The sequence below is a fragment of the Pagrus pagrus genome (assembly GCF_965226575.1).
Source record: "Pagrus pagrus genome assembly, chromosome: 22".
Taxonomy (NCBI): domain Eukaryota; kingdom Metazoa; phylum Chordata; class Actinopteri; order Spariformes; family Sparidae; genus Pagrus; species Pagrus pagrus.
In genome coordinates, this window is record NC_140204.1 from 22,682,114 (window position 1) to 22,697,717 (window position 15,604).

General features: G+C 41.5%; 1 protein-coding gene across 3 annotated transcripts in view; it reads left to right on the forward strand.

The window, feature by feature from the left end:
* The first annotated feature begins 38 nt into the window (after window positions 1-38).
* The window catches only part of rtn3 (reticulon 3), a 33,584-nt gene continuing 18,018 nt past the window's right edge, over window positions 39-15,604 (forward strand). Inside the window, exons 1-3 of one of the 3 annotated variants that reach the window (XM_084343461.1) lie at window positions 39-361; window positions 6,868-6,915; window positions 10,761-13,385. In XM_084343461.1, coding sequence (XP_084199587.1) covers window positions 271-361; window positions 6,868-6,915; window positions 10,761-13,385 — 2,764 coding nt within the window. In that variant the 5' untranslated portion in view covers window positions 39-270. The remainder of the gene's footprint in view (window positions 362-6,867; window positions 6,916-10,760; window positions 13,386-15,604) is intronic. The other 2 variants (XM_084343462.1, XM_084343463.1) reach the window with 2 other exon arrangements.

The following is a 15,604-nucleotide window of genomic DNA, read 5'->3' on the forward strand; positions in this document are numbered from 1 at the left end:
GTTGAGATATAGGAGCCTGAGCAGAGACCTTGAACGTGTCTCACCCCGACATGTTTTTTCCCCTCCTCCATAGTCCGCCTTGTTTCCCTCCATCTCTGCTTATCCCTCAGTGCTCAGACGTTGTGTTAAGGTGCGGATCCGAGTCCGGCTCTTGGGGAAATTTGAGGAAAGTCAGACGACATACACCTTCAAAAGACAGTATAAGCCTATTTAAACCGAGACGACAGACGTTCCACCACCTTTGTGCAGTTGTTTCGAAACTACAGTAAAATGGATCCAATGACTCAGTCCACCCAGATATCATCGTCGCAAGGGTTTGCTGATGGACAAAATTCTGCTGCCAAAGAATCAAAGCTGTCTGGTAAGAAATTAACATTACGTGAGCTAGTTAATGTTAACTAAATGTTTTACTATTAACTACTAACAAACCATTTGTCTTTCGTTTTTATTCCCAGCCATGAATGATTTCACTGGTTTACGTCAAGTCTGTAACGAACTGTGAATACGTGAATTTAAGTAGAACTGTGGTCATTGTTATTTAGAAGCCGCCTCTCTGTCATTTTGTCTGTCGTTGACTGTACGTGTGTGTTGAAGCTTGTGTCAGATTTAATGCGAAACACCTGTGGTGGTGGACATATCCGGACACACGGCCAACGTTACCAGTCATGCTCAGTGTAGCTTTGGCCTGCCTCTGGGACACGCCACTCTCTTGTATGGAGATAACTTTACACAAAACATCTTTCATGAATCTGTCAGTCTCCTGGCACAGTATGAGGTCAGACATAATAATGAAACGGTATATTCGGACAGCCGATTGGTCAGCTAAGCAGCGGCACAGCTTGACACTGCTTGATAGACGGCAGCGTTATCACATTTAATGGAGTCTGCGTGATTAGCGGGGCTAATTTGAAAAAGTAAAGACGCATTTCATTATGATGCGTGCTGCTTAGTGTATTTGATGTTAGCCGAATTGAAATCATGTCCGAATGACTGTTAATGTAGTCTTTGATCATGCTCTATGAGGTGGATGTCTTTGTTGCGAAGTAAATAAACTTAACGTGACATTTTTTTAATAGTACATTTGGGCTGACAAAGCGTTATTGGTGTTAAACGTTGCGATGCTCTGCACTGCAGAGGCATTGTTACTGGGCAACTGCCAGTGAAGGGAGGACCTCTTAAAGGTACATTGCCCTTTTTTTTTTGTGTTGTTGTCTTGATAATGGTAACAGTGCCAGAACAAAACATCATGCCTTTATCAGTACTGTCACTCATTTCTGTCTAATAGCTGTTCCCACCTATAGATTTGTAGTCGTTTTAGTTTTTCAGGTTTCACAGTCTAGACCAGCCTAATTACAACAAAGGAACAGTGTTGTCTCCCAGGGCCTTATGGGCAGGTTATTGTGTACAGGGAGTGGCAGCATCAGCATCAGTGAGTGTGTGTGCGCGTGTATGTTTTATATGTGTGTGTGTGTTAAGCCTTCTGATTTGAACTTCATGGCTCAATCAGCCACTACATGCAAGCCATTTGAAAATCCTTCAAAGCCACGTTCTGTTAATCAAAAGGATTGTAGGCTTTCAAGAATTATAGCGCATGTGGTCATGGGCGTCAACTGGATGTGGCAGGGTGTGGCACATGACATCTTGCTGATTCCCAGTTTCGTCTTGGAAGTGATGACTAAGGAGAAGGAAGCAAAAATGAAAAGATACCTAGAAACCTACTAGGACATAAGAATATGTGCATTCATTCACTTTGAAAATCAGTAAGCTATGATTCTTTCCATTCTTGTAATCATGTGATCTGCAATATGTTTAGAAGCTTGTGACATCAATAACCAAATAATAATCTATTATTATAATCCAGTGTATTAGTCAACAATTATGGATGACTCCACAAAATAGCAACCATGAGCTGCTTACTTTGATTCTTACTAGTATTTGCAAGCAATTTTGAATAGCTTGGAGTTTATTCACTAAACATATGTTCACACAGCTGTGGCATAAGCTACACAGGCATTGCTTTTTATGCGCTTCTGTATGAGGTTGTAGTCTGCCAGAACTATAATTTCCAAGGCAGACTCAAACATAGCTGTAAAAATAAATAATTTTCTAGTAGGACAGCCTGGACCAAACTCAGAATGATCACAGTTGGCCTTTTTTACATTCCGTGACTGATAACAGGCATTGCCTTCAGAAACCCTTAGTCATTACAGCAGTGCTGAGTCACCTCAAAATATGGGCTTTAGGCCCTCCTCTGCATCCTTCATATGGAAAGAAGATGTTGGTAAATGCGCTTTTCTTGCTTGAAAATACTTTTATCTGTAAAATATTTTTAGAGGTTGGACATGAACATCATTTTTTTCAACTTCTCTACGCACGAAATGTCTGTATTTTAGTGTATGAATATAAACATAAATGTATCAAAAATAGCAGCCATTATTACCTCAGCTGCAAAGAGAACCTGGCCTTAATTGGAAACAGGCTCATATAAGAGCTTTGTCTTTAAGACCTATTTCCTGTTTCATTCAGATTCTCTGATCTGCTTGTTTTTTTTGCTGTGAATTCAAAATCCTTTCATCTTCAGATGTGTACATTTCAGCACAATCAATCCAATCAAAACCACAGTAGAGAGACATTTATCATTATCTAATTGTTTGTTGCTTCCTTTGTACCATAATTGCCTATCACAGTTTAGCTACTGCCACTAAAACTTTACATTTCAGAATGAACATATGTCTTTTAATGATATTGACATTTACAGGAAGCATTGATTTGCAATGACCATGGCTTAACAGCTTAGTCAAATCACCTCCCATACATATATATTTCTGAAATATTTCCACATAACTGATTTGGAGATATTCTGTCAAAGAGCTGTTATCGTATTTTTTTTTATAGTAATGTACACTAGGTTTATGTTTCAGTGTGTGGATGTCACAGCTACCAGATGGCCTGGCCTGCCTTTCCAGCGTCTGTCTGTAGCTGAGCCCATTCCACTTGACTTGCACACTGAAGAGTGACACTAGTCACAAAGGAAGTGGCACACTTCAAAATGAGGACCTCATTTCTCAAACTACGTTGCATCACATTTTCAGGGGAAGATAGCCTTGGAATCGAACAATGTATTGCTGCATTGTGTGTAATCTTAAAATCAGAAAGTGTTTGTGAGGAGTACTTTTAACTTTACGCACTTGGGCCCAAATAACAGGAACACTCGGCTCACTGTTCCTAACTGTAGTTTCCTGTCAATGTTACAGCTGTCTCTGCTCATATTTCCTCATAGGAATGTTATAATAGGAGCAGAATGTATTGCTGGAGGCATCAAACCTCACCTTTCAGTTTGATCCTTTGCCTTTCAGAGAGGGTTCACTGCTTTGTAATTGGTGTAACTGTGTGTGTGTGTGTGTGTGTGTGTATATGTATATGTATATATATATATATATGCTATAGATCAGCGGTTCCCAAACTTTTTTAGCCGCGCACCCCCTTCTATGTCCCAACAGGGGTGCGTGCCAGGGGTGCGCGCACCACACTTTGGGAATCCCTGCTATAGATATAGTAATTAGGAAGGATATGTATATCCTTCCTAAACCTGTCATCTGACTGGAATGAATAGGTTTTCTTTTTTCCTGTCCATTTTCTTGTTTTCTGACCTTTCTCATATTCATATCATTATGATCAGCATAGTTTAATGGACTCGTATGTCAGTGAATTAGCATCTAATTCATTGATCAAAAAAAGGTGCTAACAGTAAACCACTTGAAAGTGAAACACACATGCAAAGCTTCAAGGAACATGGAGTTCTTTCTGCCACCGCTTCTATCTGCCTCTTTTCTTGCCAATACAGCCCTCCTCCCTCCTCCCTCCTCTCCCTGCTGGAGCAGACCATATCACTGAGGTCACAGAGGCAATCAGATAGCCCTCAGGGGTGAACAGTACAGGATAGCTGGAGCACCAGGGCAGGGATGGCAGGCATTGCAGTAGACCCACCCTGCATCATCATTTTCCCTGGGGCCACAGTGGTAAAGATGACTTCCAACTCATGCCTGCCGATGACAGATTTATAGGGTTTATATGAGTAAGATAAGGTCAGATTTTGAGTTTAAAAAATGTAAAAAGTGAAGTAATATTATCAACAAAATGTGAAGACAACAGTGTTGACACAAAGAGGTGGTAGTCTAATATCCCCCATAGTATCAGCAGGTAGATGTAAGAGCGGCAGGTTTGCTTGTCTGGGAAGCAGTTGAGCTCTTTTGCTGGAGATGACTCCCATCATCATCCAAGGTTGCGATGCAGGCAGACTCCCATCAGATCACTTAACTACTTGGCTAACTGAGCTACTTGATGTAGGCAGCTAGTTGCTACAGCCAAAGATAGCTACAGCAAAGAGTAGTAAGTCCAGTATAGTGAGCAGCAGTTAGCGGTTATGCTGCGCTGTATAGTTTTGGAGCAACCTTCGAATTCTGGCCATTCATTACAGATTACACCTTTTTAACATGAAAGAACTGTGTTCAGACTGACTCCACGAAAAACTAAATCCTTCTCCAAGAAACCAAAAAATTGTTAATTCAACAATGAATCAATATTTAATATGCCTACAATTCATCAAATGACTCTGTGTATGTTAATGGTGATGCTTGTAGTGACAAACCCACAGAGAATTATCACCATCTCTGCAGTTCCCCCTCAGCTCTACAGAGATTTTTAGCCTATTTGAGGTCTTTGTTTTGGTTGTAGGGCATACAAACGTTGATCTCTTCAACCTCATTTACATCAGATGTTTGAGCTAAAATCTCTAGAAACAGACTATTGTCTAGCACTGATCAGCAGCTTTGGCAACTAGCTGCTGAAGATTTTGGAACATCTAGCAACTTAAAGGCCAGAGTTATAAAGGAGAACATTGGATTTGTTCATTGGTTAGAAAACACAACACCATTGGGATGCTAACATTGCTCCATGTCTTTTGGGACTGTAAGTAGGGAACTGTTTGCTAATATGTATTTTACAACAAATGTATACAGTGATAATATTTCAGGTGTATGGGTCCCACCTTAATTGGTGCCCCCTAAAAAATGTTTTGAAATGTTTGGCAGAGCAGAATGGTCTAACAGCACTTTTATACTCCTCTCTGTTCTGGCTGCTTAGTTGGATATCTAAACTAATTTCTAATCTTTTATGTCAGTTCTCATTCATATCTCCAGCTTTCTTTTTTTTCCTCATTCTCCCTTTGCTGTATTGAAAACAGCATCACATGGACTCAAGTCATGTGCAGTTCTCTTTTGATCTGTGTTGTTTTTGTTTTATTTCCACAGCTTCACATCGGTCAGATTCCAACAGAAAGCAGAGTGCATCATAAAGGAAACACCTATTCCCAAAATTACTCTATATTTTTTGTTATTATTGTAACCTAAGTTCTTATGTAGGTAAGAGATAGTGAAAGTATGATTGTAAAATACCTTCTTCAAATTATCTGATGTCACGGTTTTGTGGAACCACAGCATCTATGCATGGTCATTTTGATGTGCATAAAGATGTGAATGGTCTAATTGAAAATTCCTATTTATGTTTTTTTTTGCCGGCTCTTTTTGCTACCATCTTATCTCTACTACTGCCAATGTGGAAACGCCAGAAAGCTGTAGAGCCTATGTTGTGGTTAATAAGTGAAGGTGTGGTGTGTGCAAGTTAACAGTCATATGAATTTGAGAGAAGGAATGCTGCACCACAAGGGCACACCACCCCTAACCGGCCCAGCCTGTACACACTCGTTTCATCAGAATGGAAGGGAGACACCCAACCCCCCTTAGTAAACCTGAAACTCTTACACATCTTCAGACCTTACTCATGACTCAAGATATTTCTCTCCTGGCATTCCCAACCAGTCTGATGACCCAAAAGAATGAGGTGTGAACCGTCATGACTTCCCTTTACCCTCATGGAGGCTGTATAACGAATGTAAGGTGTACTGTCCTCAACAAAGAAATGGCAATGGTTGCAAAGTTATGCTACAAAGGCATGTGGACCATAACATTCCAGCTTCCACTCCACTTGTCTTACAGGATTTGCTTCCATTCAGCATCAAGATCATTAGTGAGGTCCAGCAATGATGTTGGGTGAAGGCCTGGGTCAGACTTGGTGTTCCCATTCTTTCCAAATGTGTTGGATGGGGTTAAGTCAGGGCTTTGTGTGGCTCAGTCAAGTTCTTCTTGACCAAAACTATTCCTTATTGAGCTGGCTTTGTGCACGTTGGCTTTGTCAAGTGGAAACAGGATAAGAACAATCACAAACTAGTTGAAGAACTATGGATTAAAACTATTGACAATTAAACTATTGTCTAAAATATCATTTTATGCTGTAGCGTTTAAGACTAGTCGTAACTAAGGACCCTAGGCCAGACCAGTAAGAAATGGACCATATAGTGTACCTTAAATCCATGTGTCCTGCTGGTTTACTGTTGCAGCAAAATAAACCATGGGAGAAGTACTAAAGAAGAAATGGTGGTCTTTATGTTGTAGTTAATTCTTGGGAAGTACTACTGTTTGCTCATAGCAATACTAAAGCGAAATGAGAAGTGCTTTTGTCTGATGAAGTAAACTATCTTGGTCTTGCCTGCCTAGCAAATATAAGTGCATGTGTTAAAGTTATTAGGTTTACTGAACTAAACAATGAGAGTATATGCATGAGGCATCTCTTTTAATATTTTCTGGTCTTTATTTGAAGTAGTTTTTGTATAGCATGTAGAGTTGTTAAGGCTGGATAAGTTAAATCTTGTTTTCTCTTGATTTGAATGCCTTTATTTGAATGGGTGCAGCGGATAGAAGTTCTTTACTACTTTCTCTCGGATGATCATTCTTCTGTCCTTTATTTTTTCAGATTCCTTTCTTTCCTCTTCGCCTGTATCTCTCATTCAGTCTCCTCAAGGCAAGTGTATGGTTCTCTACGCTGCTCGCCTGCTCTCTCCCTCTGTCCTGTACTCTCTCGCTGGCCTGCTGCTGTACTGCTCTACTTCATTCCTCTTTCTAGTGCCCCTCTCCTGCTCCTAAGAGTCCAATAAAAATAGAAAGAACCTGCAAAGAAAACCAACAAAATACTGAACTCAGGTCTTAACCCCAGCTCCTTCCCAGCTCGACCGGTCTTTGCTCGCCCCTCCTCTGACAAACCTTGTCATGCAATTCCATCTGTTTCCAACGCTGCCGACCGGCAGTTGCTTCACTAATGTAAGTTAACCAGGCAGCACAGCTACTCCTGTTTTCAATGACATATGGCAGTAGTAATTGCTTCTTCACCACCCCCAGCCTCCACTGCAACTTGAGATGAAACCTTACAAGCTAATGCTGTAAATAGCCATCTTGACCTATTGACAGGTTTCATTGTTAGTTTGTTAATGCTGCAGGAAATGTATCCATGCTGCAATAGTCTAACCAACCGAGCATTTACAGATATTTGTATATGACACATTTTGAATGAAGTTCCTCAATCTTGGCTTTTACTCTTCTATAGCAAGTCCTTTGACAGACACCAAGAATTAGACCTGTAAAACCTTGCCTCTGCAGCTGCTAGCAATCTGATCCATTTCAGTCTTTACTGCTTGCTAGTGAACATTATTTAGGTCAGCAGCACTCACTGTAGGTTCAAGTTAATCCCAAGATTGCCACTTTATTTTAAGACAGCAGAGAAGTTCAAGTTCACATTGTGCGCACAAGAGCAGAAACCTAAAAATGGGTAAGGTTGGTGTCCCGTGGGGGTGGTCCTACCTTCCTGTTGCCCTAGTATCCGAGTCCCTCCCCCCGTCCCCCAGCTCTTGTAGAAGCCTGGCCCTGGAGGATGAGTGGCACTGGAGAATATCATCCACAGCCCAGTGGCCTGGGCTTGCCATTGCCTGTGGCTGCTCACTTGCCCTCCACCCCACTATCTGCTTATGGCTTTGTAGGCGCTGTGCATGTCTCACATCCTTGCTTAAGCATTAAACAGTAGGTTTTTGGTTTTTTTACCGGTTTTGCTTCTTTATTTTCAGAATATTTTTGTGCTGTGATTTTTTTTTTTTTTTTTTTTTTTTTCTCAGTGTTAGAAGTCTATACTTGTATGAACAGATGGTAGCCAATACTGTAAAAGGCGGGTTTCTGAAATTGTTATATATTAGGATAGATATAGATTAGGGTAGATGATGTCATGAGCTACACAGTATTCTCAGGCACACATTACCATTACATACTTATGTCACAAGCATCCAACCTATTCAATCTAAGGGAGGAATGATAGGACCTGACTGCACCCTGTGGAATTTGAACTCTCACTGACTCATCAGCTTCTCTGCAAGGATATCTGACTTGGTTTATGCATTACAGTGGTTTATCAGTAAATCTATGCAGAGTACCAATATTAGAGCCTTGGGGATTTGAAATGTATCATTGCAGTAAATGTTATTTGTAGAGAATTGGTGACAAAATTATCTCGACTCAAGGTCCATTTATTGGCTTTTACTGAGCTTTTGTTGTACACACTGATTACAAGGTCAGGAATGAGATGTCATGTTCAGGGTAGCATGAGGTTTTGCGAATTGTCAATGATTGTCATACCCAGGCCACGTACTAATCACTCAGCTCCAGTTATTGCACAAGAAGGATTACATAAATCAGACGTGGAGGGCCACTGAGGCCTTATTTGGCAGATGATACATGACTAGTGGCCTGTTACAAAGCAAAGTTGTTGACCACTTTATCTGAACCATGTTCATGTAGTCCCTCTTGAAGTTTAGGTTCTTATCAAGTAGCCCTAGCCCTGCCTAACATCCATGGATGTATTCTCAGAGCACTAGCTGTTTTGGAATTTGTTTACTAGTACAGAGCCAAAGGACTACAACGCTGTTGGCGAGATGGAAAAGTCCATTCATGTGGCCTAGTTTAAACAAGGCATTGTATTGTGGCACAGGGGAGGTGGCAGTCCAATCCAAGACAAAGTGGACCAGTCAGTTGGGCATCAGTGGAAAAGTCTGTGTCTATACGAGGGGGGGGGGGGGGGGGTCATGGGATCATGCTCACAACACAGCTAACATCCCAAGGTTCACTTGAAGTAAGACAAATCCGGACCTTGGATTAGCTAAACAAAAAACTCGACGAAACTAACTAGTGGAGCCCGAAAATACTTCTTTAAGAGTGCTTGCTGAGTAAAAGTTAAATCACAGTAATTAGTAGGAGGAGGTTGGTGTACAGAGGTTGAACTGAGCAGCTGATATTAATTTCCTTATATAGCTGGGTTAGGGTTAGGGTTTCCTGTCATGATGGTTTGATGCTGGGTGTTGAAAATGACATAGGAGACCATTGGTGCCGGAAGGGATCATGTGATTGTTGGAACAGTTGCCTCAAACATCTTTGGAACTATGGCCTGTGTAGTTTTGATAAAATAAAAAATAAGAAATGTTTAGGTTAGCAAGATGGCACAAACATGTGATTGGCAGGTATTGGCTAACCAGTTAAGTGACCATCCGCACATTGGCCAAGTATTCCTCATGGTTTAGCTCTTCAAGAAATGAATAGACCATGAATTCTGAATAGAATTGCATCTGTGTTTACATTCAGGTCAGCATTCCTAAAGATTTTGCAATTCTTTTTACTTTTTTTGAACAGTGGTCCAGCGGAAATCAGCTTCTCTTAGGTTATGGACAAAACAGTCAGAGTTGTTGGAAATTCTTAAAACTGAAGTTTTGGGATATAACATACGCTGTTGACTTTAACCTACAAATCTTGTTGCTGGTGTAATTGAAAAGGTCAATGGAGATTACTAATTGAAAAGAGCAATCAGCACAGTTGTGGAAAGTAAAATACTTGCTGGGTAGCAGAACACTGTACTCCATATCTGTTGTATAAGAGGGTTAGTGACAGTTTTCAGTAGGTAATGATTATTTTATTGCACTCTAGCGTACATGCTCTTGAAGAGCACAAGATGCACTGAGGAGGTTTTGTTCTCTGTCTGTCAACCATGATGATCATGGCCTCTCATATTATTGAAGGCTGATTATGCAGTAACATCAACCTTTAGTATACACAAATATTTTTAAACTGACTAAAATATATATTGGGGCATTGGGGAGTAACTTACATCATCACTTGGTGTTCTCTGTTGAAGGGGTATTATGTAGTCACCACTAGCAACTCTCATGAAGTTTTTTTTATGTGGAGATTTTTTTGTGATTTGTTTTCTGTAAAATTGATGTGGGCTTCTACATTGAAGGAATTAGCCTCAGTGATTGCCAGTTTTCTAGTTTTCTAGAGGTGTACAATTAGTAGTTACATAATCAGTTTTGTAGGAAATTGAAAATATAAGGCCTTTTAATACACCTTTACATACCTGACCAACAAAATACTTGAGTCTTAAGTGAAACTACTTTCAAGGCTGCAAGTGTATTGCAAGTCATATACACTTGCTATACAAATCACAACTGACATGTAGTTGATTTTTAGAAAATTATCATTCAGAGAGATTTCATTTCTTTTGCTGCTTCATTTGATCATTCAGATAAAGTTCCATACTGAGTGCTGCCTGATGGCAACTTTATGGATTACTTAAGAGCAGCATGCATAAAAGTGAAGATACCATCCATATACGAATTTGCCTTACATATCCATGATGCAATGCATGAATGCTTGGGCTGCAGCATTAAAGCCTCACTGTACAATATTAGAAGTGCATGGGAGTTTAGTATGTTGTGATTTATATGACCACCCCTCCTTTTTCCTCTTCACTGTCGTTCCTCGTGCATGGCAATGCAGACAAAAGAGTGGTCCTGGGCTCCGACAAGCCCTGTGATGGTGTAGCAACATCTCTTCGCTTTCCTTCTCAACCTGGCTCATTCAGCCCTGGCAATTATGGGAGTGAAGCAGGGCCGCCAGATGGACAACCGGATTCGCCAATAAAGACGTCTCCTGTTTCAGAGCGTATAAAGGCACTGGAAGCTCTTGCTGCCAAAAAGAAGGAACCTGATTTTAGAAGCGATGGAGGTTTCTCTCACTTTAGAGACCGCCACCATGAAAAATCTCCCATTGAGACCCCAAAATCTCCCACTGAGACTCCAAAATCTCCCACTGAGACTCCAAAATCTCCCACCGAGACCCCAAAATCTCCCACTGAGAAAATTACGACAACCGTCCAGAAAAAAGGTTCTCCTGATCAGGAGTCACCGGAATCTCCCTTTGAAGTACTTGGAGATTTAAGACAAGTGAGTGAATTTGAAGAAACGGAAGAGTGGATGAAGGCGCATTTACCTCCTGTGCCAGACTTCGCTGCTGTAGATCTAATTAAAGGCACCCTGACTTCAGACATTGTTGCGTCAAAGGAGAAGGAGACTAATATAGTTATACCCGATGCTCCCGCTGCCTTTGCTGGTGTTCCTGATGCTTTTATGGATTCTCCCATTGAAGCTCAAAAACTGAAGGATGATCTAAGTGATGTACAGAAGCAGCCAAGTGTTGAGGAGGACTCAGAGTTTGACCTTAGCTTTTTGCCAACAGCCTACATGTGGGATCAGCAGGAAAAATCAGGTGCCCAGTCTCCATCAAATAGCAGTTCAGTGCTTCCAGCGTCACCTGCACCTCCTGCAGGCTTTGACTCCCCTTCTTCTGCCATCCCACCAGTTGGCACGGATGCTAAACAGAATGTATTGGAGGACAAGAAGCCCACTTGGACCGGAGATCTTGAGCCCCCAGAGGCAAGTGAAGCGGACAGTTCAGGAGAGTCGGATGATACGGTCATTGAAGATGGTGTCTCTGTTCCCCCATCTTCTGATCCTGCAGCTTCAAATGATCCTACCACAACCCCTGCTTCCACAGCTCAGAATGTTCCCCCTGAGGACAAGGTGACTCCTCCACCAAAGTCTGAGAGGAAGCTAATGCAGGTTCCAACAATCAATGTTATTGAGACTGACGAGCCAAATTACAGTGAGGAGGAGATGGAAATGGAGCTTGAAGCAGAGGAAGATGAGGATTATGAGGTTGTAAAAGACCCAGCCAGAGAGGCTCCAATTACCCCAGAAACAGAGACCATTGATGGTGAAAATGAGCCACCCAAACCACGTCCCTTAGAAACTGAATTCATGGAAGGCTACTCTCCTCCATCTTCGCCGGTGGACTCTGATGCTGAATACTCTCCTAAACACAAGATACTCGGAACTCTTCCTGAAACATCAAAATCTGAGGCCCCGTTCAATCAAACTGATTCAGAAGACTTGGCATCTGATTACTCCCAAGCACAACCTGAAAAATCACAGACCTCTTCTTCCCCTTTCATAGTCACAAATGAAGAGGTAGACTTCCCAGACAATGACGATGAGTGGTCAGATGAAGTACAAGATATCCTGGTCAAATCTTGCAAGACTGATCTTGCATTTGTGGAACAAACTTCTTACTCCCAATCCAAAGTGGATGAAAAAAGCAACACAGCTGCAAAGGGGGCTCATATGGAGGAGGCTTTGCTTTCTAAAACCAGCTTCATGCAAGATGATATCTATGACAGACAATCATTTGATTATGATTATGATGCATCCACTCCCTTGGATGACATAGATGACAAAGGGCTAAGCAATGCTAAGGAACGATTTCTTTCTGATCCATCTCAAATCCATGTTGAAACACTGAATGAAAGTACTGTACCACATGATGCTCTTGATGAACGTCAAAATCTGGGAGATATCGCCTCAGTGAATGATGAAGCTTTCTCCAAGCCAGTTGCTCAGCCATGTCTAAGAGATTATCCCCAAGACCCATACTCCTCTTTCCAAAGTGAGAAACTAGGCAGCATCAATGAGCAAGATTTCAATAAGAAAATGACCACCGACATTGTTACAGATAATATGGCAAACGGCAAGTCCCTCCCAGGACAGAAAATTGGCTTGAAGAGCCAGCAGGACACAACAAGCAGCCCAGAAAGTGTCGACCCTGGCACCTCAGTTTCTGAGCCTACAGATAGCTTTGTGGACTTCATGCGAGAGTGCCTAAAATCGAGGCAAGATGACGATGAGGATGCACAACAAGGTGTTCCCTTAAAGACTGAGTTCTGCAAAACTGGTGTGCCTCCTTCCCATCCCCCCCCAACCATGGTAATGGATCTTGAACAGGAACAGCTTACTATCAGTGCTCTGAAAGAGCTGGGCAGCAGTCAAGAAGAGGAGGAGGAAATGGTGTCTCTGCAGTCAACAGTTCCTGACCAGGACAAAGTTAACCCCAGTGCAACATCTATACAGCAGTCTTCCTTTACCTCAGTTCCTACTCCTCCATGTTCTCAAAGCAACCTTGTGTTTGACAGCACTTATTCCAAAGAGGTTGAAGCCATCAACGAATTGGTGGCTGAAGCTTATCATCTTGCTGAGCATGTCTTGACAGCAATACTAACTCACTTATCAGGTAACACCTCTTTCTTTTGGGCAGTAGGCCTGCTAACCTCATTCAGTCTCCTCAGAGGAACTCTTTTCTTACTTGTACCTTGTAACTGCCTGCTCCTTTTCAAAAAGTGTTTCCATAGCGCTTTTTACACAGAGATCACACAATACAGCTGCAGCAATAACTTCATTAAACTGGCTTTGTTTTTTAACACTGAACCACACAACTGCAGCATAATGCCATTTCAGTGTGTGATTTTTAGATGGCGTGCCAGCGTTACGGAGCCCAAAGAGGGATGACATGTAACACAACAGAGTTGGCATCTACTGTGATGCCATATAATATATATGGCATAACATTGCAATAACAATCATTTACCATCTCTGTTATGGCAGTTGATCCCGTCCTCTGATCAGAGGGTATGGGGCTCCTCGACCTCATTGTCTCCCCAATTTGCAGATGTTTTTGGTTGCTGTTCTTCTTTGAGTTAGTTTCTACCTACAGTTTGCTGCTTTTCAAATCCTCCTCTGGTGTGTGACACACATATTTTACGTTATCAGCCCCTGTCCTGTCAGCTCACTGACTCTCACTTTCTGCACCGATGTCAATTCAGTTCTGTTGCTACCTCCACTGCTGGTTCAAAGGCAAAACAACAATGCTCCCCTGTTCCCCATTCGTACCTTTTGTACAGAATCTTAAGGTGGAATAATGGCCCAACATTCCTGCCTTGAACAGGCTGTGTAAAGGGGCTTATGTTTACATATCCTATAAATATAGGAACAGGTGTTATGGTAAGACTAAAAGAAAGCACTCTCCCTAGCGAGTATGATTTGCACTTTGACAAACAGTTGACAACCTGTCAGCAAAGAGTTATACTAAGAGAGCATAAAGGCCTTAGTATGCTAAAAATGAATTGGGTCAGACACTTCAAAATTCAAGTGTCTATACCTGATCTTAAAGGCCACACTACACTTTCTTACAGTGTCCCTTTTTAAAAGCATTGCCTTGTCTGTTTGCAGAAGTTCACAAGCAATTCATTGGACTGTAGTTGCGTGAGACTGAACTGGGGTCACTGTTTTTGTGAGAAGTAGACTTTAAGTTAGTAAAATGAAAGAGATATCGATGTTGCAATACACAGAAAACTGTTTTTATCATTAAGATGACAATATTTTTTTAACAGTTAAGCGTTGAAAAAGTCGCATCATATTTTTCAAATGCAGATTACTTGCAGTTCAACAAGGTTTAGCTCTGTTGAAGAATTAACTTATTTAGTTTAGATTTAGTTGAATCAGTCGCTCATAAGCATGAATATGAAGATTTCATCATCATCTGCCATGGACTAACAAAACCCTTAGTTTCTAGTGCAGATTACTACAGCATGATAGCACATGTGTGCTATGCCATAAAGCAGTAAGGTAATTTGAGCAGGTGTTCTCGTGTCAGAATGTCTAAGTGCCTGATGCCATAAAGAATACCACACGCAGCTCTCACTGGAGAGAGACACCTCTCAATGTTCAGGGACACCGCCTTTTGGTTTACACGTAATGCTAATAACATTTGGAACTTAAGATGATATCATTGATTACCACATGACCCACCCTGTCACATTTAAGGAGATTGTTTCAAGTAAAAACTATGGGTTTTTTTAGCTACGATACACAATCTTTATATTGAAAGTCATGGAGACATGGTTGGTGGTATGCAAAACCTGTAGAGACAGCAGTTGTCAGAGATTATAGTATCCAAACCACAATGTAGTGTGCTATATGGGCACAAAGGCTGCATATGGTCAGGTGATCCCCACTCCATCTGAGCTTTTGACCCTCTCTTGCCCTCTGTCCTTTTACAGCTCGGCAGTCGTCCATTGACGGGAGAGTGGGTGGGGGTTTAAATATGGTGCCCAAGTGTTGGCTTGCAACAACCTTGGAAGTCACGGGTTACAGTCAATCCCCAGTGTCAGGTTTCTACTTTGATGCAGCTTTCCACAGCAGACGAGATGAAGACCATGACATGATGATAAGGCATGGCACAAAAAAACAAAGTGATGCAAAATTGATTGCATATTTTAAGGCCATCAATTATTTTGGTGCCATAATTTATACTCCAGTTTCAGGCAAGATGCCATCTTGGCAAATTAGTTTGCTTTCAAGTCTTTCAGCCCTCACTTGTCCCATCTTCCTCTTTTCATCCAGGTCCAGCTGTCCCCTTTTCTTTAAAAACTATGTTTATAAAAGAGTGTGAGC